The 23,324-nt window shown below is 51.4% G+C and overlaps 9 protein-coding genes across 9 annotated transcripts; 3 read left to right on the top strand and 6 right to left on the bottom strand.

Annotated features, from left to right (window-relative positions):
• Positions 1–2,830: 2,830 nt before the first annotated feature.
• DSM5745_05712 (bZIP transcription factor) lies at positions 2,831–4,345 on the top strand (the record flags this gene model as incomplete). Its single annotated transcript, XM_026747728.1, has 3 exons — positions 2,831–3,253; positions 3,304–4,153; positions 4,212–4,345. The coding sequence occupies 3 exons, from the start codon at positions 2,831–2,833 to the stop codon at positions 4,343–4,345; spliced, it is 1,407 nt and encodes a 468-aa protein (XP_026603560.1).
• A 662-nt stretch (positions 4,346–5,007) lies between these two features.
• Positions 5,008–6,744, bottom strand: DSM5745_05711 (ankyrin repeat domain-containing protein; the record flags this gene model as incomplete). Its single annotated transcript, XM_026747727.1, has 1 exon — positions 5,008–6,744. The coding sequence occupies one exon, from the start codon at positions 6,742–6,744 to the stop codon at positions 5,008–5,010; it is 1,737 nt and encodes a 578-aa protein (XP_026603559.1).
• A 2,180-nt stretch (positions 6,745–8,924) lies between these two features.
• On the top strand, positions 8,925–9,880 carry DSM5745_05710 (uncharacterized protein; the record flags this gene model as incomplete). Its single annotated transcript, XM_026747726.1, has 2 exons — positions 8,925–9,093; positions 9,165–9,880. The coding sequence occupies 2 exons, from the start codon at positions 8,925–8,927 to the stop codon at positions 9,878–9,880; spliced, it is 885 nt and encodes a 294-aa protein (XP_026603558.1).
• A 1,346-nt stretch (positions 9,881–11,226) lies between these two features.
• Positions 11,227–12,087, bottom strand: DSM5745_05709 (class II fructose-bisphosphate aldolase; the record flags this gene model as incomplete). Its single annotated transcript, XM_026747725.1, has 1 exon — positions 11,227–12,087. One exon carries the CDS (start codon positions 12,085–12,087, stop codon positions 11,227–11,229), a length of 861 nt encoding a protein of 286 aa, XP_026603557.1.
• Positions 12,088–12,390: 303 nt separating this feature from the next.
• DSM5745_05708 (NAD(P)-dependent oxidoreductase) lies at positions 12,391–13,807 on the bottom strand (the record flags this gene model as incomplete). Its single annotated transcript, XM_026747724.1, has 3 exons — positions 12,391–12,951; positions 13,012–13,505; positions 13,552–13,807. 3 exons carry the CDS (start codon positions 13,805–13,807, stop codon positions 12,391–12,393), a joined length of 1,311 nt encoding a protein of 436 aa, XP_026603556.1.
• Positions 13,808–14,593: 786 nt separating this feature from the next.
• DSM5745_05707 (putative phosphatidylglycerol specific phospholipase C) lies at positions 14,594–16,023 on the bottom strand (the record flags this gene model as incomplete). The annotated part of the gene is made up of 2 exons (XM_026747723.1): positions 14,594–15,397; positions 15,445–16,023. 2 exons carry the CDS (start codon positions 16,021–16,023, stop codon positions 14,594–14,596), a joined length of 1,383 nt encoding a protein of 460 aa, XP_026603555.1.
• Positions 16,024–17,648: 1,625 nt separating this feature from the next.
• Positions 17,649–19,247, bottom strand: DSM5745_05706 (uncharacterized protein; the record flags this gene model as incomplete). The annotated part of the gene is made up of 1 exon (XM_026747722.1): positions 17,649–19,247. One exon carries the CDS (start codon positions 19,245–19,247, stop codon positions 17,649–17,651), a length of 1,599 nt encoding a protein of 532 aa, XP_026603554.1.
• Positions 19,248–20,534: 1,287 nt separating this feature from the next.
• DSM5745_05705 (uncharacterized protein) lies at positions 20,535–21,237 on the top strand (the record flags this gene model as incomplete). The annotated part of the gene is made up of 3 exons (XM_026747721.1): positions 20,535–20,556; positions 20,619–20,997; positions 21,054–21,237. 3 exons carry the CDS (start codon positions 20,535–20,537, stop codon positions 21,235–21,237), a joined length of 585 nt encoding a protein of 194 aa, XP_026603553.1.
• A 501-nt stretch (positions 21,238–21,738) lies between these two features.
• Positions 21,739–22,659, bottom strand: DSM5745_05704 (uncharacterized protein; the record flags this gene model as incomplete). The annotated part of the gene is made up of 1 exon (XM_026747720.1): positions 21,739–22,659. One exon carries the CDS (start codon positions 22,657–22,659, stop codon positions 21,739–21,741), a length of 921 nt encoding a protein of 306 aa, XP_026603552.1.
• Positions 22,660–23,324: the final 665 nt, after the last annotated feature.

Genomic DNA, 23,324 nt, shown 5'->3' with positions numbered 1-23,324 from the left:
TCCTGTTAATAGTTTTTTATTAATATAATTTTAGGATATAATTATTATATATTTATAATAAATTATTATTACGTGTTTAACTAATATTTAGCTAATGTTTAGCTAATATATAAGCTGCATGTAAAAGTGGTTAATAAAAGCCTTAATAATTAAAAATAATATTAGCCTTGGATTAGCACCTTAGCTACCAAGGAATACTACTTTTTTTTATAATTAAGATTAATGCTAATATTATTTAACAAGCTACTAGATTTATATATACTATAGCTAAAATTATTACTAATTATATACTAAATACCTAGGCTATATAAAATACTTACTAATTTATTATAACTAGGCTTGAATCCCAGCATTATTTAAAACTTTAATTTAATAGCTAATAACCCTGGCAATATTCCAGGGACTAATAATATACTAGGGCTAATAATATAAATATATAAAAAATACTAGGATTAAAGCTAATAATTTTTTAAAATAAGTAATATTATTAGTTTTTTAATAAAAATCCTAAAGTATAACTTAAGTTCCCCGCCTGTGTTTATACTAGTTATTTATATTAAATATTTAGGAATACCACCCGCTGGGCACCTAAAGGTTAAATAGTTAACTTTAGTAATTTTTATAACCTAAGCTATTAATACTAATAGGCTATAAATATGCATGTAACTTATATAACCTCTAGAGCTATTTATAATATATTAGCTAAATAAATAAGTTTATATTTACAGGCGCCCGCTCACGGGCGCCTTATTACCTTAATATTATTATAACTTATATAATATTTATAAATATAAGAGCTTTTAGCTAATAAATTAATTATAAATTAAATTAAAGTATTATCTGCTATTAAAAGTTATATTTTTTTTTATAATAAACCTTATAGTAAATATACTTGGATATAAATCCCTGCCACCTACTTTAGTAAAATAAGGAATAACTTAAAATAAAGCTTTTATATTAATTAACTAGCAAAGCCACTGCTGCTTATAAGTTTTTATAAATTAATTTAAATAAGTTTACTATATTTTATATTACTATTTTTAATATAAATAAAAATTAGGCGCTACTTTTATATAAAAGGCCTGTAATTAATTAAATAAATATAATATATAAATATTATAATTATAGTATTAGTAGCTTTATAAAGCCTGCGCTATTATTAATATATTTAAATAAGTAATAACTATTAATATATAAGGTAATAGTGCCATAGGCTTTAATAGCTAGTTAATACTTAAAGGCTACTTTTAATAGCTAAATTAAAATCTAATAGGTAAGTTAAAATTTAATAGCTAGTTAATACTTAAAGGCTATTACTAATAGTTAAGTAAAAATTTAATAGGTAAGCTAAAATCTAATAAGTAAGCTAAAATTTAATAACCGGCTAATGCTTAAAGGCTACTTTTAATAACTAAGTAAAAATTTAATAAGTAAGCTAAAATTTAATAGCCGGCTAATACTTAAAGGCCACTTTTAATAGCTAAGTAAAAATTTAATAGGTAAGTTAAAATCTAATAACTAGCTAATATTTAAAGGCTATTTTTAATAATTAAATAAAAATTTAATAAATAAGTTAAAATTTAATAGCTGGCTAATACTTAAAGGCCACTTTTAATAATTAAGTAAAAATTTAATATTTTATTAAGCTAATATTACCTAATTATTTTAATATTAATTATAGGTAATACTACCTAGTACTTTTAATATTTACTTTAGTTAATATTATATATTACTTATAATATTTTACTTAGCTAATATTAACTATTTTTATTTAGCATTTTATTTAAATAATATTAATTATATAATTTAATAATTTATTTAAGTAATATTACTTAGTTAAGTTAATATTATACCTAGCTAATATTACCTACTAGCTTAATATTATTTTTTACTAATACTATTTAGCTATACTAAATATTATAACTAATTAATATTATTTTATATTTTAATATTAGTTAATATTAAATATTATATACCTATTTTAATATTACTTTAATTTAACTATAAAATATATTTAATTTTTTACTAATATTAGGCCAATAATAACCTGTTTAATCCCTGTTAAATTGCCGTTGGCCGGGACCCCCCGGAACCGGCATGGATATCAGTTCCGGTAGGTTGACGAGTAGCACGCGAAGACTGCTTCAGGCCCCGACATGCAACGGTAACGCGGCTATAGGGACTAATATAACGCCAGGTTCTGCGCGAAGTGCGTAGGTACCACATCTAGAACGCCTTTCTTCTAAGATGGAGCGCGTCGAAGTGGCGAACAAACATCACACTTTCCTTTGTCCCGTTAAGGCTGCATTCCTTGGGTAGAATAACTGTAGCCTTTGGCGCAATGGGCAGCGGAGGCAAGTTCTTGTATATATATGCCTTTGAGGGTAAACCAACAAGGCGTCAAAACAAGGTTACGTAGGTAAGACAGCAGAATTTTGAATATTTACGCCTGTACAAGCATTCTCAGAGCCGAGACCTGTCTTAAGCAAGTCAAAATTGGCGTGGAACATTGTCTAAGACAGTATGAGCTTAAACAGACGACATTGTGTAACTTGGCAAGCTGTGTCTCATAGGTTGGAATAAACATGAGACAGTGTTTAGGCAGTCAAAGCTTATTCTAACTCTAACTACCTTGTTTCAGAGGTCCAAATAAACGTAAAACAGTGTGTTGGGAGTGAGGGTTGAGTCTGCTGCTACACAAATCCTGCTGAGTAATTGTGCAGTCACATGCCGAACCTTCCAGTCGCTGACAAATCGACTTCCAGGTGCGCTGCTGACTTCCCCACCTTTGGTCCTCGACACTTGCTCGACTCACGACATATATCGCAAGATGGAGACCGAGTTCTACAACAGCATCAACTGGGCTCTAACCACCGACTCAACCGACGCCCTCTTCCCCTGGGACGTTTCGCCCCGGTCGGCAGACGCAGAAGGCTCGCGATGGGGCGATCTGGACCCCCAGCTGGACCAGCTGCTCTCCGCATCCTCCTATCCGCTCCCCGAGCCTCCACTGCAGACCCAGGCAGACACAAACACAGAATACAACAACCAGGTCCCACTACTCGGCGGTCTTGTCCTCGACAATGATAACCTCTCAAGCACGGACTCCAGCGTCCAAAGCACAGGCACAGAGCTATCTGCGACGGCGCAAATGCCTGCTCAGCGCTCATCCCGAACGTCGGCGGCCGAACCGACGAGAAAACGAGGCCGTCCAAGGAAACTCATTGATGATGCAGGCGTGAACCCAGAAGAGGTACCTTGCGCGTTTATTTTGCCTATCTGACAGCATAGCTAACCCCCAAGCGCCGCCGCACCCAAGTCCGCATGGCGCAGCGGGCATACCGCTCCCGCAAAGAAGCCAGCGTCTCCTCGTTAAAGAACCGCATCAACCAGCTCGAAACCGCAATGAAACAAATCAGCACAGCGGTAATCTCCTTCGGCGACGACCTCGTCCGGTCCGGCGCCCTAGACACACATCCCGACCTGCTCAAACCACTAGGAAACACAGTGCAGGCGTGCCTCGCCCTCCCAGTCCTGCCAAGCACCAGCACAACTCACCAGCTCGACATGCCTGCGCAGAACAAAGACATGCCTCCGTCGCCACACCCCCCTCACACAGCCGAAATGTCCATCCCCGAATTCATCGACCGCCTGCACGTAACCTGCTGCTACCAGGCGTACCTCGTCACCGCGAACCCGTCCATCCCGCAGCGGCGCATCGAGCGCCCCTTCCGCATCCTACTGGGTCTTATGCCGCGCGCCTTCGTGGCCGAGTTCTTCAAGGACTGGCTTCTCGCGCGCGCGGGGCACAAGGACATGGCGCACTGGGCGCACATCCCGTTCTTCCGAGTCGGGGGCGCAGGGACGCATTATCCGTCGCCGGCGAACGTGCACCATCCGTTTCCAGCGCAGCGGGGTGGCGGCGCTGCCGATGAAACTGTAAATATCCAAGAGGACGTCGCGGCGTTCACGGGCGATCTGAGCGACGACGAGATCGAGGATGTGTGGTTTGACCTGGGTGATTTGCAGGGGTATCTCGCTGAGCGGGGCGTTCTGTTTCCGGAGTACAGCATGGAGGTGAGTATGGTTGGCCTGGACGTGAGGGAGAAGAACAAGGATCCTGGTGCGACGAGTGTGGCGCGGCTGATGCAGGGTATGTGCTCGCGCTCTCATCCAGGCCCTTTTTACAATGTTGCTAATGATAAGGATAGCGCTCGTGCGCTGCGCAATCTGTCTCGGGCGCTCGCCGGGCTTCCGACGGCGCGATGTGCAAGCAGCCGTGGACGCATTCGTCGCTGCTCAGCACTCGGCAGGGCATACTAATAGTACTACTACTGTCACATAATACCTAATGAATGTCGCGTGCCTGTTTTTCAGATTCCCGTAATTCTTGTCCATGCCCCGGTTACCGTGGGCAAGACTACCGAGGCTGCGCTATTCAGTTCTCCTTCTCTTTCCTGGATGTAGCCTTCTCATCTATCCTCCTGCGATGAAGGACTAGGATACCTCTTTATAACCTGCCCCGTCGGCTGGTCCTCCCCCGCGTATGTTCTACACTTCTACCTAGTTCACTCTGCAGACGGAGACAAGAGAGTTCCCGTCGCGATGATGCAGAATTATAATCGAGGACTGGTGTTACTGGCACTAGCCAGTGTAGTAGTCCTCAAAAATATGTAGCTATAAATTCATATTGCTATCCATCGGTACCCATCCAGACGCCCGACAGAAGGGCCCCCGTATGGTGTTTATACATGGAGCATGTCCTTAGAAAGGGCATCGTTAAGAGGTTGGCTGGTGTACGCTGATGCTTCCCTAGGGTAAGTGCCCAAGACCCGGGTCCTGTATGTATGTGCACCACTGGTCTAGATGTTACCTAGATACCTACGCCTTGGAGGGAGCTCTGTTTGGTGTCATATAGATGAATTAGGAATATCAGCAATGATACCTAAGTAACGATAGTATTAAGACCAGAGACTCCTCCAGCACCAACCCCGTACTGCACCTCGCTCATTGCCGCATGTCCTCCCAGTCACCCCCAGCACCGACTCCCATCTTCCAAACGCGCCGTTGTACGTACGCTGCGCAAGAATTGGACCTTGAGGCTGCGATAATACTCTCCACGGTGCTGTCTACCTCGTCTATTCTCATACCAGATGGAGACGACTTCACCAGACCGGCCATGAGCTCGCCCCATTTGTACTTGCAAGCCCAATCCAACGCCGTCATGCCTTCTGCGTCCCGTATACTCGGGTTCGCCTTCTGGTTCAACAGAAAGGTAATCGCTTGCTCGTCGTCCGGCGCGAGAGTGGGCTTTCTTGCTGATCGCTTGACGAGGCATATTAAAGGCGTGCTGCCGGCCTTGTCTTGTTGATTTGGGTCAGCGCCAATCTCGACGAGCGTCTCAACCATATCCACATTGCCGCCCCGGATGGCCCAGAAGATGGGCGCCTGGCCTTGGCTGTCGGCTGCGTCGATTGGGACTCGCCCTGTTTGTACCAGGTTCCTGATAGCTTGCGCGTGCCCCCTCTCGGCAGCGTACGAGTGAGGTACCCTTCCGTCTTGGTCGGCTAGTTGAGGGTCTGCGCCCTTTGACAGCAAGATATTGATGAGTTCGACAAGACCGTATTGGGCTGCATAGGAAAGCGGCGTTCGCTTCTGGTCATCTGTGCTGTTGATCGAGGTACTGTCGAGCGTAGGGTGCTCGAGGAGCATTCTCGCAACCTTTTCTTGACGTTCCCGAATGGCGTGGAGTAGAGGCGTGAGGCCACCGCGGGTCCTATCGGCGACACTGGCTTTCTTGTTCACGTCCAAGTCCGGCCTTGCCAGCAGTTCCTGGAGGATGTCCGTACGATGCCACGAGTCCAGCGCCGCCCACAGCGGGGTGCGAAAGTTCCGATCGGTGAGGTTGGGGTCGACAACGCCTTGAGCGAGATAGCTTCGCAGCAGAGACAGCTTGTGTTCGCGGATGGCCGTGACGAGCAGCGTCTCGCCGGTATCTCGGTTCTGGACATTCGCGTCGGCGCCGTTTTGCAGGAGAGGGGTGACCAGATTCTCATGGCCGTGCGACAAAGCCCATATCAGCGGCGAGCGGTCCACCCGGTCGCGATAGTTGACGTCCACTCTCTTGTCCTTCATCAGTACTTCAGCTGTCTCGCAATGTCCGCCTGCAATTGCCATGAACAGCGGGACGGTGTATTCGAATCTTTCTCGTTCGATCCCTGCCAGGTTGGTGTGAAAGAGCGACTTGACCACACGCCAATTGGCCCATGATGGGGAGTCCTTGAGTGCCTTCAGGTCGTCCTCTTTCTGAGTCCCGCGCTCAGGCCCGTGATGATCGAGTAGGATTTGGACAATCTCGGTGAATCCGGCTGCCGCAGCAGCACAAAGCGGCGTCCAAGGTCGAGTTTCGCTCCATCGGTACGGCGCGCCCTTCTCGAGGAGGTACTTGACAACATCCGCATGGCCTTCGCATACAGCGTGATCTAAAGGAGAGAGTCCGTCGGCGGTGGCTGAGACATCGGCGCCGAGCTCGACCATCCGCTGGACGTGGACGAGCTTGCCGTTCCGGGCAGCCCAGTAGAGGGAGGAGCTGTCGGAGTTCTGCATATTGTTTTTCAAAAGAATAGTGGATAGGAGCGAGTGGAGGCGACGGTTTGTTCGTGTCAAAGAGCTTAGGTCGCGTTCTAGGGGGATGCTTTCGGCGACGAGGAGGACGATCTCGGTGGGGAATTCGAGGAACAGCATGACGGCGGTGGAAGTCGGCGATGACCTGGAGAGCAAGAGGAAGGAGTGATGGTGGATGGACAAGCAGTTCTTTCCCCAGGTTTGTATGACGAGGCGTGCGGGGTGTCGGCTGCACCTGACTGGTGGCTTGGAACGCGGGGAAGCATACCAGCAGGCCAATCGAGTCCAACAATACTATGCAATAAACCGAGGTCAGTGGGATGAAATGTATTTGGCTGGCGGACGAAGCCTCCAGCGTTCAAGGGTTTAGGGCTCGGACACGGGCGGGAGGAATCTACATCCCCCTAGGAATTTCTAACCCTCAACAGCCCAGAGTGGGAAACAGGTTGGGTTAAGCAATTTAACGGCTTTATATTGTTCTCGTCCAAGCAATCAAGAAGCGCCCCATGCTTGCAATATGCGTTAGCAGACCGTTCTACCTGAGGGGGGTGCTTTGGTCTGCTGCTGAATGCTGACAATGAATGCATGAGCTAGTGTGCAGCACTCCGTTTGTTTCCAGCAGGTTTGCATCGAGAAAGACCGTCTGAGGGTTTAAATCTTGTCGAGGACTTCGTGTTGGTGCCAGACCACCTTCCAGTTTGCGAGGCCTCGTTTGATCGGAGTGATGGCTGCCTCCAGTGCAAGTGTGTTGCGTGCACTCTGCTTTGGTTTCGGCCTGGGAGCAGGACGCGGGATAAACAGGAGGAAAGCTTAGTTCTTATGTGGTGGCATTTGGGGGACTGTTGTTAAAAATCACGAATGCGGTGTTGAGATGAAAGATACAGGGTGTCCTGAGTTGGATGAGTCTCTAGCGCACAGTTTACTCAAACGTCTGGTCCCTGTTGAGTTCCGCAAGAGGCACAGCAGGTATGCTCCAGTATGAAGTCACGAAAAGACGCACTCGTGAACCTGGTCTTGATTGCTTTGGGACATTCCCTCGGAATGAGACAAATGCGTACGCTTCCCCTAACCCTTCCCACCGAAGCCCCAGGAAATTAACGAACCATCAATGACAAACCGCATCGTCTGCATTGTGTTCGATCGTAAACACGCCGAACAGAAGAAAAAGGCACAGCGATGATGGGCCAGATAGCCGAGACGTACCTACCTACAATTAGAACAAGAATGCGCTAATGCGGTTCAATGAGACGGTCAAGAATGCCCAGGATCCGAATCAGCAGATCAGCCCATAGCAAGAGCCGTGATCCTCGATTTCAAGGGCAATCCAAATGAATTGCAAGTCCTCGTTGGCACAAATGATCTCCGTGACTAGGGGCGGATGTACCGTATGCCTCGTGAACTCCGTCCCTACCTAGGTACGACCGATACGATCCGGTCACCCTTCAGAGTGACATTGGGTTTATCGACTTGGCCCAGCCTCTTCAATTCAGCGACCAGGTTCAGCCAGATCGTATCCAGCAGAATGACCCATACGAAGGGCAGAGAGTCACCCTCGTCGGGTGGGGATGGACCTCTCCCTTCCAAGGATCCATTTCAAGGTATCTGCAACATCTCCCATCCAACATCTTAACCCGAGAGCGATGCGCAAGCCACTTGCCGGAGACAATCCCAGTATTCGAGTCGCAGTTCTGCACCATCAATGGGTATGCACAAGGCGTTTGTTCTGGCGATGCTGGTGGTCCTGTTCTTGATGCGGAAACTCAAGGGCTGGTTGGTTGTTATTTCTCGCGGTCCCCGGTATGCTACGGGATATCCAGCTATCCATACTCGTCCAGGGCTTTATCTAGGGTAGTATGGCTTCCTGGGCACACTGGTATTGTCGGAACTGGGAAACTACCTGGCAGATCATTGGAGCCGAAGAAGATCACTTGAATCATATGGTAGATATCCGCATATCCAACAGCAGAAGATATCCTCTGAAGTATTCTGATAGATCGCCATCTCTGGTGTCCTCCTAGCCTCCTTCCAATCACCGCTGAAGCGTGTGTGTATATGTGTAGTCTAGCCTGTGCATTGGCATTCACTCAATTCTATGTACCATTGCCTGAAAGGCCGTTGGAGAAATTTGGAGACATGCAACCCCAGGTTGACTCTGCCAATCACTATTGTTACCGATCTGACATCCGATGATAAGAAAAACCCCGCAGATAATGTCCTTGTAGTAGACAATAAAGCCCGCAAACTCCCCAGTCAGACCGCCACCAGCACTGCCCATAAACACTATGATACCAGACTTCACCATGTCCATCCAACGAATCCCATATTCCGCTCCCCAGGAGGCGTTCATAAACGCCCTCAAACGCGACGGCTGCGTGATCGTCCAGGACTTCACAACCCTCGAGACCCTCGAACAAGCCCGGCGCGAGGTCGAGCCATACCTAAACAAAGACAGCAACAGCCAAGTGGGTGGTTCGTCTATCTTCCACCCTTCCCGTCCCAGCCCAAGACTGGCACATACTGATAAAATACTAACCCTGCAGCCCTAAACGGCGGCACAAGAACCTGCACGCGCCTCATCAGCCGCAGCAAGACGGTCCGCGAGCAGTTCTTCTCAGACCCTCTATACCAGTCCCTCGCCGAGTCCTTCCTCGCCATAACAACAACAGCCTGGTACAACGACGAGCCGTCCACAAATACCAGCCACCCGCTCCTCTCAATCGCCATAACCATGGCCATCCAACCCGGCGCAAAAGCCCAGAAACTCCACCGCGACGACAAGAACCACCACGCGCGGCATGCGCCTGTAACAACCTATCCGGACCTCAAGAGTCAGAACGAAGGAAAACGCGACATGCTGCTCGGCCTCTTCGTGCCGGGGTGCAGCACAACAAAGGAAATCGGTGCGACCCGTGTAGTCCCCGGTTCGCATCTGTGGGGTGATGAAAAGCCTGATTTTGGACCGGACGGGAATAAAGGCGTTCTTGATGTCGAGCTACATGCCACCGAGGCGTTTATCATGCTGGGGAGCACGTACCACGGCGGCGGGGAGTTCTCAGCATCGAAGGGCAGTCGCATGGTGCATATCATGTTTATGTGTGGCGGGGTTTATCGGCAGGAGGAGGTGTCGTTCCTGGTGTACCCGGCTGAGGAGGTTAGGGGGTATTCGAAGCTGGTGCAGCAGAGGCTGGGGTGGGTGCAGTCGGAGCCGAATCTGGGGTGGGTGGATTTGATTTCGCCGGAGGGGTTGTTGCGTTGATTTGTCTGTCTATGAAGGATGTTCCCATGCTTTGGTTGTGGATAGCTTTGGATATGCTGTTAGTTAACATACGGTAGCTCAACACGGACACTAGGGTACCTAAGGGTCTCAAGCCCTAAGTGCGGACTCCGCGATACCCTACACCCACTACTCCACCAATGTTTCCTAAGAAATCCCGTTGTTGGTGCGTGATAAAGACCACTATATGACTAGTCCATCAAGCAAGCTAGGGGTTGAGCCTTTTACCTAGGGCGATTGCAACTCTCCCCTTTCAATCAAGGAGCCCACATGTCGCAAACATGGACAGTATCCAGATCAATTGGAAAGCCGCCGGGCCTACCGGTCCAGATCGCTCAGCGCTGTTGTATGAGTCCACCTATCCTACGTATTCCATGCACAGACTGCGCCGCGTGGGCCTAGGGATCGTGGCAGTGCTGTCCAGGCATCCACAATACCAGCGTCCTAGCATTCCACACCAAGAACGCAGAAGAGCCACGATTTTGAGTTCATGCCGCAGGTGCTTTCCAATCATCCATTTACCTAGACACGGTACCAAAGACAGAAATGTCGACAGCACCCAAGCTCACCCAAGGCCTCACAAGCGCTTCCGACAGCAATGCATTCCGCTCCAATACATTTGCCCTTCAGCCCGGCAGCTGCCTCGGTATGCTAGCCATGCCCGATTCCCCACCTGTACCAGAGGACGCGCCCGAAGTCGTGCGCAGGGACTGGGCCAACTGCCACGGGCGCTATATACGCTATATCTACCGACCACGGGGAATGGTCGAGATTCTGCGGTGGAATCCTTTGAATCCGGCGATCTGGGGCAACGCCCTGCTCGTTCTGATGGCGTTGGTTGTGCTTGTACGATGGGGCTGGGCTGCGATGTCTAAAATGCGCTTGCTTGCTGGGGGGTTGGGTCTGGGGATGCTGGGTATGGCTGATTATTGGGCTTGCAGGTAAATACCCCCATCGTGTCTTGAATGCTAGATGAGCCGGACACGGTGAGTAGTGCTGCTAACCATTTCTGTCTTATTGTCCAGATGGTGGCTGCGCAGGCATCCGTTTCGCGTTGATCCGGTTACGGAGTGGTGGTATGGCTATGCGCAACGCAAGACGGGGATGAAGGTCCTGGTTTGCAGGAGGAAGAGGAACTCTTGGTTTTGATAACCTGTCTAAGATGTGGAAGAGGTTGTGAAGTCTCGTGGAGGGTTTGCCATCGACAACAATTGCATTCATCGCGCCGACAGCAATAGCTGGGTCGCCTCATCCCTCTGGGGCCTCTTGGACCTGTAAACAGGAGTATGTGGTAGACAATGGCATTCTTAAAAACCTTTACCCAGAAATCAATACCTCCCCGAACTACCCAGCATATCCATACATCTCTCCACAGCCTTCTGCATCTCATCCGTCGCCTCCTCCAGCAACTGCGTCAGCGGCACTTTTCCCGCCTTCTCCCGCTGAACCCTCACATACTCATTATTCAGCACCTTGTTGATATTCACCTTGCTAACCCCACACTCAATGCACTTGCGGAAGATCTCCTCCGTGAACGGATCCGCCCCATGTAGCACAAGCTGCACCCGATCCCCAACCTTGTCATGGATGCTCTTGAGCCGGTCATACTCAAGCTGGATGCCCCGGGGCCCATACTCCCCATGCACATTCCCAAACGCCGGCGCAAGCCAATCAATCCCCGTGTCCACAAACTCCTCGCTCTCCTCAGGCGTCGTCAGCATCCCCTCCAGATCAGCTGTATCCGCAACCCCGTCTTCACCACCCTCAATCCGTCCGGGCTCCGCCTCCGTCGCGATCCCGCGCTCGTGGCAATACGCAACCAGCTCCCGCGTAAGGCGGAGATTCTCGCTCTTCTCGTAATGGCTCATGTCGACCATGATGCTGTCGAACCCGCCGATGTCCGCGGCGCGTCGGATGATCTCGGGGCTTTGCGCGTGGTCCATGGATACCGTTACGGGGACGTCGGCGGCGCGGGCGGCTTCGGCGGCGGCGTGCACGAGCAGGCCGTCGGCGTAGTGCAGGGCCCAGGGGAAGAGCTGGATCATTGCGGCGGAGCGCTTTGCGGAGGCGGCGCGGACGGTGGCGAGGATGCCTTCGAGGTTGTAGACGCACATTGCGGGGATGGCGTAGTTGTTGGCCGAGGCGTGGGTGAGGATTGAGAGGGCCGGGTTGGGTTTGGTGAGGGGCATGCTGGCGGTCTTTTTGGTTTCTTGGATTAAGCGGTGGGTTGGATAGGAGAGGTGATGGATGAGATGATCAGAGATCAAGCTTGAAGGAATAGATGGTGTTATGTAGAAGAAAGAGGCTTATAACCCCGCGTTGTCCCCCCACCGGACTTGCTCCGACCGTGCGGTGGACGGACTCGCCGGCGATTCCACCGAGTGCGACTCATGTGGAGCTCCGCTGCTATCTACACATTTCGCTGTTCCTTGCGAGATTTCGCTTAGACGTCAGGGAAGTAAAGTACCATAAGCTCAGTTCATTACATCATCTCACTGCCCATAAACCCGAATAACGCTCGTGCTACTCTGCGCTCCAGACCCATGTCTCTGCGTCATAAACAGCACGTTCAGCGCCGCATTACCCAGATGCAACGGACAGTGGAGATCTCGCGCCTTCTGTACAACCGTCTCAAGCTTCGCAGCGACTTGGTCTACACTCTCCGACCCCGCCGGAGCCTTATCACCGATCCGTCCCTCGATCATCTCCAGTCCCTGCTCGATAAAGATTTTGCTCCCACCAGCAGCCTGGCTGACAAGAGTGTGGAACATGGAAAGATCAACTTTCAGGTGCCGTGCAAATGCCACAGCTTCCGCAGCAGCAACAAGGTTAACACCCCGCATCAAGTCCAAGACCAGCTCGGTGGCCGCCTCGGCGTCGGCGGCGGGGGACACGGAGGCCTCCGAGAGGGGCCGAGCGTAGTACTGTCGGACCATCGCCGAGTCGTCCTTCGGACCCCAGCCATGCAGCAACGCGGAGAGGTAGATCTGTTCGGCCGTCGAGCACAGCGGGGTGGGGAAGCGCTGCTGGCGCGCGGTGGTGGTGATGATGCCCTGCAGAATGATGCATGATTAGTGGCCGAACGGACCCTAGCATGGGAAAACTTAACATACCGCATCCTTGAGAATAATGGTCACTGCACTGGCGCCAGAATTCCAATCCTCCTCCACCATCCGGGGAAAGCGATTCTCATGCATCCACGTCCACGCATCCGAGGCCTGGATCTTCTGCGCCATCACCGGCGCATCGAGCCCCAGCTGCGCCGCAAAGCCCATGGCCTCGCTCGCCCCGAGAATGTGAATGGCCGCCAGGACCTGGTGCACCATCTTCATGTTGCTCCCTGCGCCGACTCCACCGGGGACCAGGTATAGCTTGCTTTCGTCCGACATCTCCTGTAGGATGTCGCGCGCGGCGTTGAGGGCTTCGTCGGACGCGCCGGCCATGATGGAGAGAGTTCCGTTCGCGGCGCGCAGGGCGCCACCGGAGACAGGGCTGTCGACGAAGAGGATGTCGCCGCGGCCGCGATTCTGCAGTTCGGCGACGACGGATTGCGCGTACATGGAGGAGACCGTGGAGCAGAGCATGAGGACTGCGTTTTGTGGGAGGTCTGTACGTTGTTAGTTTGTAGACTGCTATAGATCTGAGATACCCACGCTGCACGATGCCGTCTTCAGCGAACAAGACTGCCTGCGCCTGCGGCGACGACGCCACCATAACGATGTAGTAGTTTTTGCCTTCAGCGGATTCACGAAGAGAGTAAGCAGGAATGCCGCCAGCGGCCTTGAAGCGCTCGATAGAGGCTGGAAAGACGTCGAAGCCATGGACTGGGTAGCCCTGCTTGACGAGGTGGGTGGCCATGCCGAAGCCCATGGCTCCGAGGCCGACGAATCCGATCGATGGTTTGGACATTGTTTGATGCAGATGTAATTGTGTTTGACTCAATTACAGAGTCGCTGGATCGAGTCTTTAAGAGCACAAGGCAATGTGGAGGCGGGGCAGCGGGGGGCGCGGTGGACAGTCGGAGTCTCGGAGAGGATCCGATTGCCTGCTGTTCGGAGCGTTGACCGATCCTCGGATAGTCTCTGGTGACCAGGTGGCAGTTAGCTAGACGAAGACCTGATCCCGGTGTTTTCGCGGGGGAGTCTTATACGTACAGATGGTTTTGTCATTGTGACATTTGGTCGGAAGCCGCAATGCCCACAAGTTCGCTGAGCTGCAGGGAGAAAGGAGATGGAGATGGAGAGATCAACTCCGCTGCCTAGCCGAGCACAGGTCACGTGCACGCGCGTCCAGGAGAGTAGAACTGTCAGCGCAAAAGGTTTCGGCGGCATGGGTTCAACAAATGAAGGAGTTTTGTGTTTTCATGCAAATGCGAGAATCAGATTGCATGCTGGGAGTCAGTAAACACTTCGGAGTATTGATTGGGAAGCAAACAACATATACCTTGAGTACTTTTGCAATAAACATCCAGAATCCAACTCTCGGCAATTATTTACACCACTAATGTTTCTATCTCTCCATATGCTTTTGTCTCTTAAGTATAACATTGTTGTACCCAATTTGCGAAGAAGATTGAGAGAGCCGTCTAAAAAAGCCGAAAACCAAAAGGGCAAAGTAATTGCCCATATCCAAACATGTATCGTAAAAGATGAGGCATGGCTCGTAAACGCATCTTCTTAGCTCCACTCAAGCGCGTTAAACGGCGTCAGGAAAGGTATGGGGGTTGGCCAGAGTCTTCGGGCTACTCCTGATCTTAGGCCCAATCAAGTGGTCGAAAGCAGGCGAGTGCTCGACACGGGGCGTAAAGTCCTCAAGATCCCAGAGATATCCCAGGGTCTTGAGAACCGATGTCGCGCTATACGAGGTGCTCTTGCCTGTAACAGGGTCGACACCAAAGTTCTCAATGTGGCCCTTGGGGGTGTAAGGCGAGATAAGCCACGTGGGCATGCGACCGCCAAGACGGTCAAAGGTGAAGGTGTACTCGCTGCCATCGGCCGCAGTCTCGACGTAGGTCTTGTTGTCCGGGCGGACGGCAAGAGGGGGTTCGACGTGGTCGTAGAAGCCGCCCGTTTCGTCGAAAGTCAAGAGGACAAGGGTCTTGTTCCATTGTGGGCCGGTTCGGACGGCATCGTAGACCTGTTTGATCAGGACCTGGCCAAAGGAGACGTTTCCAGAGGGGTGCATGGAGTTTGTGTCGAGGTCGCAGCATGAAGGGTTGATGTAGGAGAGTTGGGGGAGAAGACCGAGATAGGCGTCCTGGTAGAAGTTCTCCAGGGGGACGACGCTGCTCTGGGCGTTTTCGGCCGTCCAGTTGAAGAACAGGGAGTCTGGGAGGAAGTCGCCGTTGGTGCCGTCGTAGTTCTTCCAGCTGATGCCCTGTTCGCTGGCGACTTGGAAGATGCTGGAGATGTCGACGCCAGAGACGTCGAAGCTGTTGTCGTTTTCGCCGTGGCCATCTGATGTGCCGGAGATGGCACAGAGGCGGTTGGGATTTGTGGGCTGTTCAGTCAGTATTGGAAACGTGTATGGGGAATGCGGAAGCTTACACCAGGAATGCACGAGTGCCAGTAGTTGAAGGTGGTGAAGTCGTCAACGAGGTTGACAAGAGTTGGAATTTCGTCCTCAGAGTAGTATCCCATGACCTCCTCGGTAGCCACCTTGGGGTCCATTCCCTCATGGTGCACCAGCTGCTGCTGAACGAAGCCATTCATGCTCGGCTTGAGGGTGCCGTTGCGGATAGCGGCATCGCTGGGCTGATAGGTACCGTAGAGCTCCATGTTGTAGCCCGTGATCGAGTGGTCAGGATCGTGCTTGACCGAGTCAAAGTCCTTGTATACGCTACACCGCTGCGTGCTGCTTGGATCGCTCACATTCTGGGGATAGCAGAAGGGACCATTGTTGACAACATTGTCGAGGCCCTTGCGCTTCACCCCACCGAGGATGTTGTCGAAACTGCGGTTCTCGAGCAGAATCCAGACAACGTTGTCAATCTTGTCCTTGAGGTTCGCAATGGACTCCTTAGATCCAGACGCGTAGCCGAAGGGTGTTTTGCTGCTGGAAGGGACGGCGGCAGCGGCAGCGGCGGTGGAGAGGCCCAGTAGGGGCACCAGAGTGTTGGCCTTCATTATTGGCTTCTGTGATAAGGATGTGCTAATCAACTGTTTGTTGCCCGGTCGTCCTGGGTGCTTTTATAGATCGTGTAAAGCGCGAAATGGCGCCATGGCAGATACTGACCCCAACTCTCGCAGACAAATGGAGAGCCATGCCTGCGCGCACATGCACCGATTGTCGAATCTGACAGGCATCCTGCTCTACCGGGACGGCTGCCAGTCCATGCTGCGTGGAGACCCCCCAGCCCACGTGTGCAACTACTGATCGTAGGTACCTATCAGGCTATCTCAGTCCGCCGACAGCCGAACAGGAACAAGCAACGCAAAGCATGGAAGTGGAGCCGTGAAGCTTTGCCAAAGCTTCGGTTGCCAAGCTGGCTCCACCAATCATAAGAGCAGTATTTGGCCACAAGCACAGCGACAGAATATCATTGGACCATTGGATGCCTACTCCAAGATCCGTAGCCAATGGCAGCATGCACTTGGAGCATGCGCCCAGAGTATGAGAGTCGGACGCCGTGGAACGTCCATCGGCCATGCCTGTTGGGAAGCTCATTCTTCCTGCGAAGATGACTCAATGGGTCGTCAAATAACGCGATAATGCACTCTGGGTAGGCAATATGCAAGAGCTTGGCGGACTGGCTTAGGTCGCGAAGTGATGAAGAGCGAGTCGCGCTTGGGAGCCATGACGCCCAGATAAAGGACACTGGTATGTTAATCTTTGTTATACGGAGTCCAGTTGCTGGTCGACCAATGTTGTCAAACAATAGCTTGATTTGTCGCCAGATCCAGTGCGATAAGGGTACTTGTGCTCAGTAATGATGCTTGGGGTGCTTGATATCAACGGGAGGTGAGTTTGACTTTTGCGTTACAGTTGATCTGTGATATTGTTAAGCCATAATCAACGGTGATCATGCTTCGCTGACTGACAAGCATGTCGCGAGTGGCGCCCTTGAAGTCCGAGGGACATACACAGAGACGTCAATCCTGCCAGCATATACGGAGGTGGGTTCCCCTTTCCGCACGACAAGTTCCCCCGCATACTTTGAGCTTCTTCGCGCCCTTCGGTAGCTGACCCTGGTGGTGGAACATTTAAAACAAGCTATGCCGGTACAAAAGCAAACTCATGTTGTCATGTGTTTGAATTAAGCTGCTGAAGAAGCGTACCCAGGAACTGAACAGGCAAAGCTAGCGGCACCGGGAGTGCATATGATGTAGCTCAGATGCGTATGGGCAACGTCGATGTACTTGCAGATGAGGATAAGTCATCATCCGACCACGATTAGGACTCGAATCGCAAATTGAAGGGGTATGGATGCTGGTTAGATGGGAGACTTGACATCCTTGTCAACGTCCACAGTAGGGTACGCAGTCAATCACGCCGTCGTTCTTCGTTGCCAAGAGCAAAGAGCCATACTGTACCCCGTTAGCGTATCCATTACAAAGGAGACAGGTTCATAACGGACTTGTTGTGACGCCTATACGATTTTGCAAGTAAATTGCCGGCCAGTTCGGCTACTCGGAGTACTTCCTGCTCCAACCATTGCATCTTTCTAAGCACCACGAAGCCAAATATTCACCATGACCTCCAAATCTCGCGACTACGCGGTTCACAGTTCGATAGCCATGTGAAAGTATCACTATGCCTTTTCCACCACCTCCGCCTCTCCTTTGACATTCTCCTCGGCAGCTTCTTCATCCGGGTGCAACCCGGCCAGTTTATTAGCGACGCTCACCGTTTGACGAATGGATAGATCCTGCTGGAACAGATCTTCGAGCTTCTTCAAGCTCTGACCTATTGTCTCGGGGTAGAAGATATAGACACAGACAACATATTTGAGGCCGATGACTGCATACACGAGGCAGTACCTGTATCCAATGCTCGACAGAGCGAAAGGTGTAACCATTTGCACGAGGAAGCTCCTATATGAGGAATAATTAGCAGGCAATGTAATGTCAGCAACAAGGGCAGAACCATACCATAGCCAATGGTTAGCAGTCGATATGGAGGTCATAGGCACGAGAACTCTGCTGGACGACACCTCTGTGCAGTACAGAGAGCTTGGCCCCAAGAAGCCGACCGGAAAGAAGGAATTGAAGAGGAAGACGAAGAAAGTGCTTGCCATTGAAGCGCCGCGGTTGTTGCTTCCGAAGCTGGCTGTGATGGCAATACATGTCATGCATAGCGTAATCCCAACACCACAAATGAGAAAGAGTTTCCTGCGTCCAAACAGATCAATCGTAAACAAGGATACAAAAGACGCAAGGAACTTCCAGGTCAAAGCACTGGCGGCGAGAATCCGAGTGATACCGTCGGAGAGATTCAGGTTCTGCTGGAAGATGGTAGTTGAGTATGTGGTGATTACCTGCGCTCCGGTCATCTGACACCAAAACTGCAGACCAACGCATAGCATACAACGATATAACAACTTTCCATCTTTCATGGTGAGAATGTCTCTGAACGAGGAGGCCTTTGATTCGGTGGTCTCTAGAGAAACTCCGATTGCGGTAAATTCGCGCGTGATTTCGTCGAGGCCGGCATCTCCTTGGACTCTTCTGAGCCTAGCTAGCTCCGCAGTTGCTTCATCAATGCGGCCTGTGGCAACCAGCCAGCGAGGCGATTCGGGGAAGAAAAATATTGCGGTGCCTAGGACGATAGAAAACACCCCTGGAATGGCAAGGGGGACTCTCCACGCCACATCGTGCTTCTGAATACGAGAGAAGCCAAAGTTGATCCAGTAACTCACGGCGTAACCAGACAATATGAATATCCCATCAATTACCACTCGTCGGCCGCTGTTCGTGGCCGGTGAGCATTCCGACTGCCAGACAGGAACCATTGTCGAGAATATGCCGACACCCATGCCTGTTATCACCCGCCCAGTAAACAACTGTGGCAGTTGGGACGAAGAGCAGGAAAGTGCTCCGCCGAGCAGCGTGAGGATGGAGCCAACGACTATTGTCTTCCGTCGCCCCAGTCTGTCGCCGACGAAAGAGCAGAAAACGGACCCCGCGGCGCATCCAAGGGTGAAGGATGACACATATACCCCTTGAATGACAGAGCGGTATGACTTCAAAGAGCCATTGGCATGGACGGTATCCAGCTGAGGGAACAAGTCTGTGAAAGCATCAAAAGACACCAGTGCTCCTACTACGACTTGGTTGTAACCGAAAAGGAAAAAGCAAGGGAAGACCACGAAGGCGGATTGGAGGAGATGGTAGAAATCAGCTTGCTGCATCCTGAGACTCTGGCAGCACGGAGGAATGCGTGGCAGACTGTTGATCTAGAGGGGAGTATGGTAGTCCCTTTTGTAGGTATACCGGTCTCTTCATTCTCTCCCCAGGGGTAAACATCCAGGGAGTGACCGGGGTACAAGCCATGACACATCTGCTACTTCAGCTTGTGGCTGCTAGCTAGTTGTGGGCAGGAGCTTACCGGTATCTCCGTGGTTGACGCTGAAGCCACCGGCGTGGAGCGAAATTCAGCGTGGAGATGCATCATTACCGGCAGAATCAGTGATAATCGCAGTAGTACCTCATGAATCTCCTTGAACAAGTTTCGTTTAGGCAAGCTTCGCTGTCCCGGCTAACTGAACCGTGGTAGATCAAAGAGACCACCCGTAGCGGCATATAGCGAAAGAAATCGCTCAGCAGAGAAAGGCGACTCGGTTCATGGTTGGTTGGTGATGATGTTGGGAGAGTGGTTGGAACGAAAGAGAAGAGGAAGGAGTGGTGCCTGGCGCTAAGCTAAAAGCGGCCTGGTGCCTGAGGCAGCGTCTATATTTCCCCTCCTTCCCCTCGGGCTCTCAAGAAACCTCATCAATCATCAGGGAACCCATTACTACGACTCTGCGAGTAATTGACCTCAATCATGCAGTCTGACACAAGAGCTCGGAAGCCGAATGACGATCCTCGTGCACTGCCATGACAAGCTGGCCTATCGTTCGCCGCTGCTCGTGTTCTTAGACGCCCAGCCCTGGGCATCGCCATCGACTCGCCTCCTCGTACTCGCCAACTTTGTCGCGTTTTCACTTCCCAGTCACAAGCCATCCGAAAATTCCACGGAATACTCGCACGATGGACATCATCAAGGCAAACCGGCATAGCGAGATACACGCACAACGGTCCTCCGATAGGGGTCCAATGTCCCAGACCTCCGCAATTGTCCAAGTGGGTCGGCTAAGATAGCTCACTCCGGCGGAACCAACGCCAAACCATATAGCGAGGCTGAATCGCGGACCAAACAATGCGCCTAGGTTAGGGAGACCAGTCTGAGGAATCTGAACTTGGGTGGCGGAGCCGCTCCTGTTATCCTATGAGAATCCCTGTTGCCTCGTATCGGTGGCGGGGCTGGGCGCAGCTTGGACTATTTCGGTCGCATGTCAAAGGATGCTGAACCATATAAGATTGGCAGATGTAAGCCAAAGGGACTTTTTGATTTCTCTCGCTTCCAGTCTTCAACCTCTCTGCTTTTCCACTTTTCGCCATTTCCCGCGATTCCAAGGCTTCAAACTTCTATCTCCAAGATGTTGGAAAAAGCAAGCTACAGTACGTACTCATCCATTCCGGGTCATCGAATCTGGCAGATCCAAACTAACCCCAACCTTCAGCGCCAGAGACTCAGGGCCAAGCGCCCCCCAGCTACGGACCCCCAACGGAGCCAGCTCCCGCCGCGCAACAGGGCACACAGCCACCTCGAGCCCCTACCAACCCGGCGCCCGAGATCCAGCTTCAAACACACCCGGCTCAGGAATATGGAACAAGCTACCCAGCAGGAGAAACAAAACCCACACTCAATCCATCAAATCCCAACCCTCACATGTACCCGCCTCAAGCCTACAATCCGACACCGCAGCTACCGCAGCCAAGTCAATACCCGACAGCGTTCCCTCTGCACGCGCTGCAACGGACGCCCCAGGTCGTCGACTGCCCTGTATGCGGCCAGCGAGAGATGACCCGGACAGAGGCGGTGAACGGGAAATCAACACAGTACGTTTCCCATCTTTGCAGTTTCTTGAAGACAGCATACATCTAACGCTGTGCAGTGGTTGGGCGGCCGTGCTTTGCTGCTGCGCTTGCATCGGCTGCATACCCTACTTCGTTGCGGCTTTTAAGAACGTCGACCATCACTGTGGGAGGTGCGGCCACCTGCTTGCTACGTACCACGGGAGTGGCCATGTGGTGGTGCACCCGCAGCGAGTTCAGCCGGGACAGCAGGCGCCTCAATGATTTCTCTCTTGATACCCTTTCGTTTTGGTGCCGGTTGTGATGTTTAAGGCTCCTTGGTTTAGTTGTGCTTATTGGGAGGCAAAGTTCTATTACCAAAGTAATGATAATCTGAAATGTGGCGTTGATAGCATTCAGCTACGAGGTAGTCGAAAATGTATTGTATTTTGCGTGAGTCACCCGCTCATTTCTACTACCCTTTCTTAAGAGGAGTCTAAATACAGGGGTCCTCTTAATTGCGGCGAGCTTTCAACCAACAATTCTAGCAGTTTTCATGGCTTCGCATTCTGCATGCTCAGTTCACATAGGGGACTCGAAGTGAACTACTGCGCGCAGGAAGTTGGTCGCGAAATAATGAAATCGGGTATATATTTGTAGAGAGATGCTTCAAATATCCAAGGCGATCATGAATGCAGAAGCGAGCGGAGCATTCCTGTCCTATCTCAACCAAGCAGCGAAGCGAAAAATAAACACTGGGTGTTCGTGACAGAAAGCCAAGTATCATCATTCGACTCGCCTCTCCATCGAGTGTCCTTCGAGCTCTTGTATTTGCCGTGTGACACCCATCTCCTGTACCTGCCGAGTGTTGCTGAGTTCGACCTCGGGATTCGGTCCCGGTAGCTCAATCATCCGCGTTCCATTCGGAGGTTGGTGGTCGCCTGACGGCGGGACGTACTCAATCTCGACCATAGGCGGTTTTGGTAGCTCGGCAATCGTCTGACCCGGAACCGCCAATGTCGGACTCGAGCTGGCATCTTCAGAAGGTGGCGAGGATGGGTTCGTGTTCGCGTCTAAGGGAGCGGGTGGTGGCGAGTCTGATCGTGGTGCGATGTTGGCAGTCGCTGCCGCGGCCGCGGTTGCGGCTTTCCTTCCGGTACGACGGCCGAGATAGAAACATGCTGCGCAGAGGAAAGCGACAGCCACAACGACGCCGACGACGATACCGGCAATGGCACCGCCAGAGAGGCTGCTGCCGTCGCTGGAGAGCTCTTCCGTTACTTCTGCTTCCTCGGCGCCTGTGTTAGTGGACGAAGGTGTCGTGGTTGCAGTTGTGCTGGGAACAGCGGTGCTCGAGGCAAATCCAAACGCAGTCACAGACGCGGGTGGCATAGGGTAGACCGAAAACGCGGAGATGTTTTGCGACGCTGGTTGCTTCCACTTGTAGCCCTCGCATGTTATTCCGTTGCTGTCCTCGCAAGTATTGTCTGAGTAGAATTTGAGACACCATGGACCCTCTGGGTCCCATGAGAATTCTTCATTCTTTTGATGCCAGATTGGTGTGCAGTTTTGAGCAGATTGGCCGTCTTCGACTGAAGAGCGGGTGGTCTCGTTTCGCCACAGGAGGGTCCAGGCAGAAGCTCTGGGGAAGACTAGAGGCGACGCCAGATACGTCGGCCAGAGGGCTGGAATCGGGAAACGAGCCATTGTTCGTATTTTGGCAAGCTTTTTGAGCTGAGGCAGAACCTCGTACGAGTCGCGTTATACGGGGACTCGGGGACGCTGGGGATTTGTGGGCGAGATGAGAACGACCTGAGGCTGAGACACGTCCCCCCATGGAGACGCATGTTTCAACCCCTAGGAGCGATTCCTTTTGTAGCAAGGCATCGTCGATTCCATGCCAATGCCATTGTGGGAGAAGGAATCGCATCCCTAGAGCGGCAGAGCCTTCGTCAAATCATGGCCCAGGCCCTTGTCCAGCCCCTTCCCGGGCATTAAACGCAGTGGGTGACATTGCAGATCAAGAGCATTGGCAGGCCCGTTGATTGGCGGTGCACCGCCGAAATACGAGGCCGAGCCGCAGAGGTTGCAATTTAAGGTATGGCTTCAGGATCCAAGCGTTTGAAGCGGGAGGCTGACTCGGCACTCAGAGGTGATTCATGACCGGTGACACGGTGTGTTGAAGGGACGACATATGGGAGACGATGTTGGGAGGAGGAAAAAGAGGAGCGGGCGGTTGGCGGGCACGGGATTCGAATCCTGGAGGGAAAGCGTGACTTTTGCCAAGACTCGTGATGCCGATCGGCCTTTTGTGTTGCGGTCACCGTCCACGGTCCCGCTCCCTGGAGACTTTTCGTCAACGATCAGTCCTC

Source organism: Aspergillus mulundensis, assembly GCF_003369625.1.
Source record: "Aspergillus mulundensis strain DSM 5745 chromosome Unknown scaffold_5, whole genome shotgun sequence".
Classification (NCBI taxonomy): domain Eukaryota; kingdom Fungi; phylum Ascomycota; class Eurotiomycetes; order Eurotiales; family Aspergillaceae; genus Aspergillus; species Aspergillus mulundensis.
The sequence above is the reverse complement of the archived record's forward strand: the minus strand, read 5'-3'. Positions and strand labels throughout refer to the sequence as shown.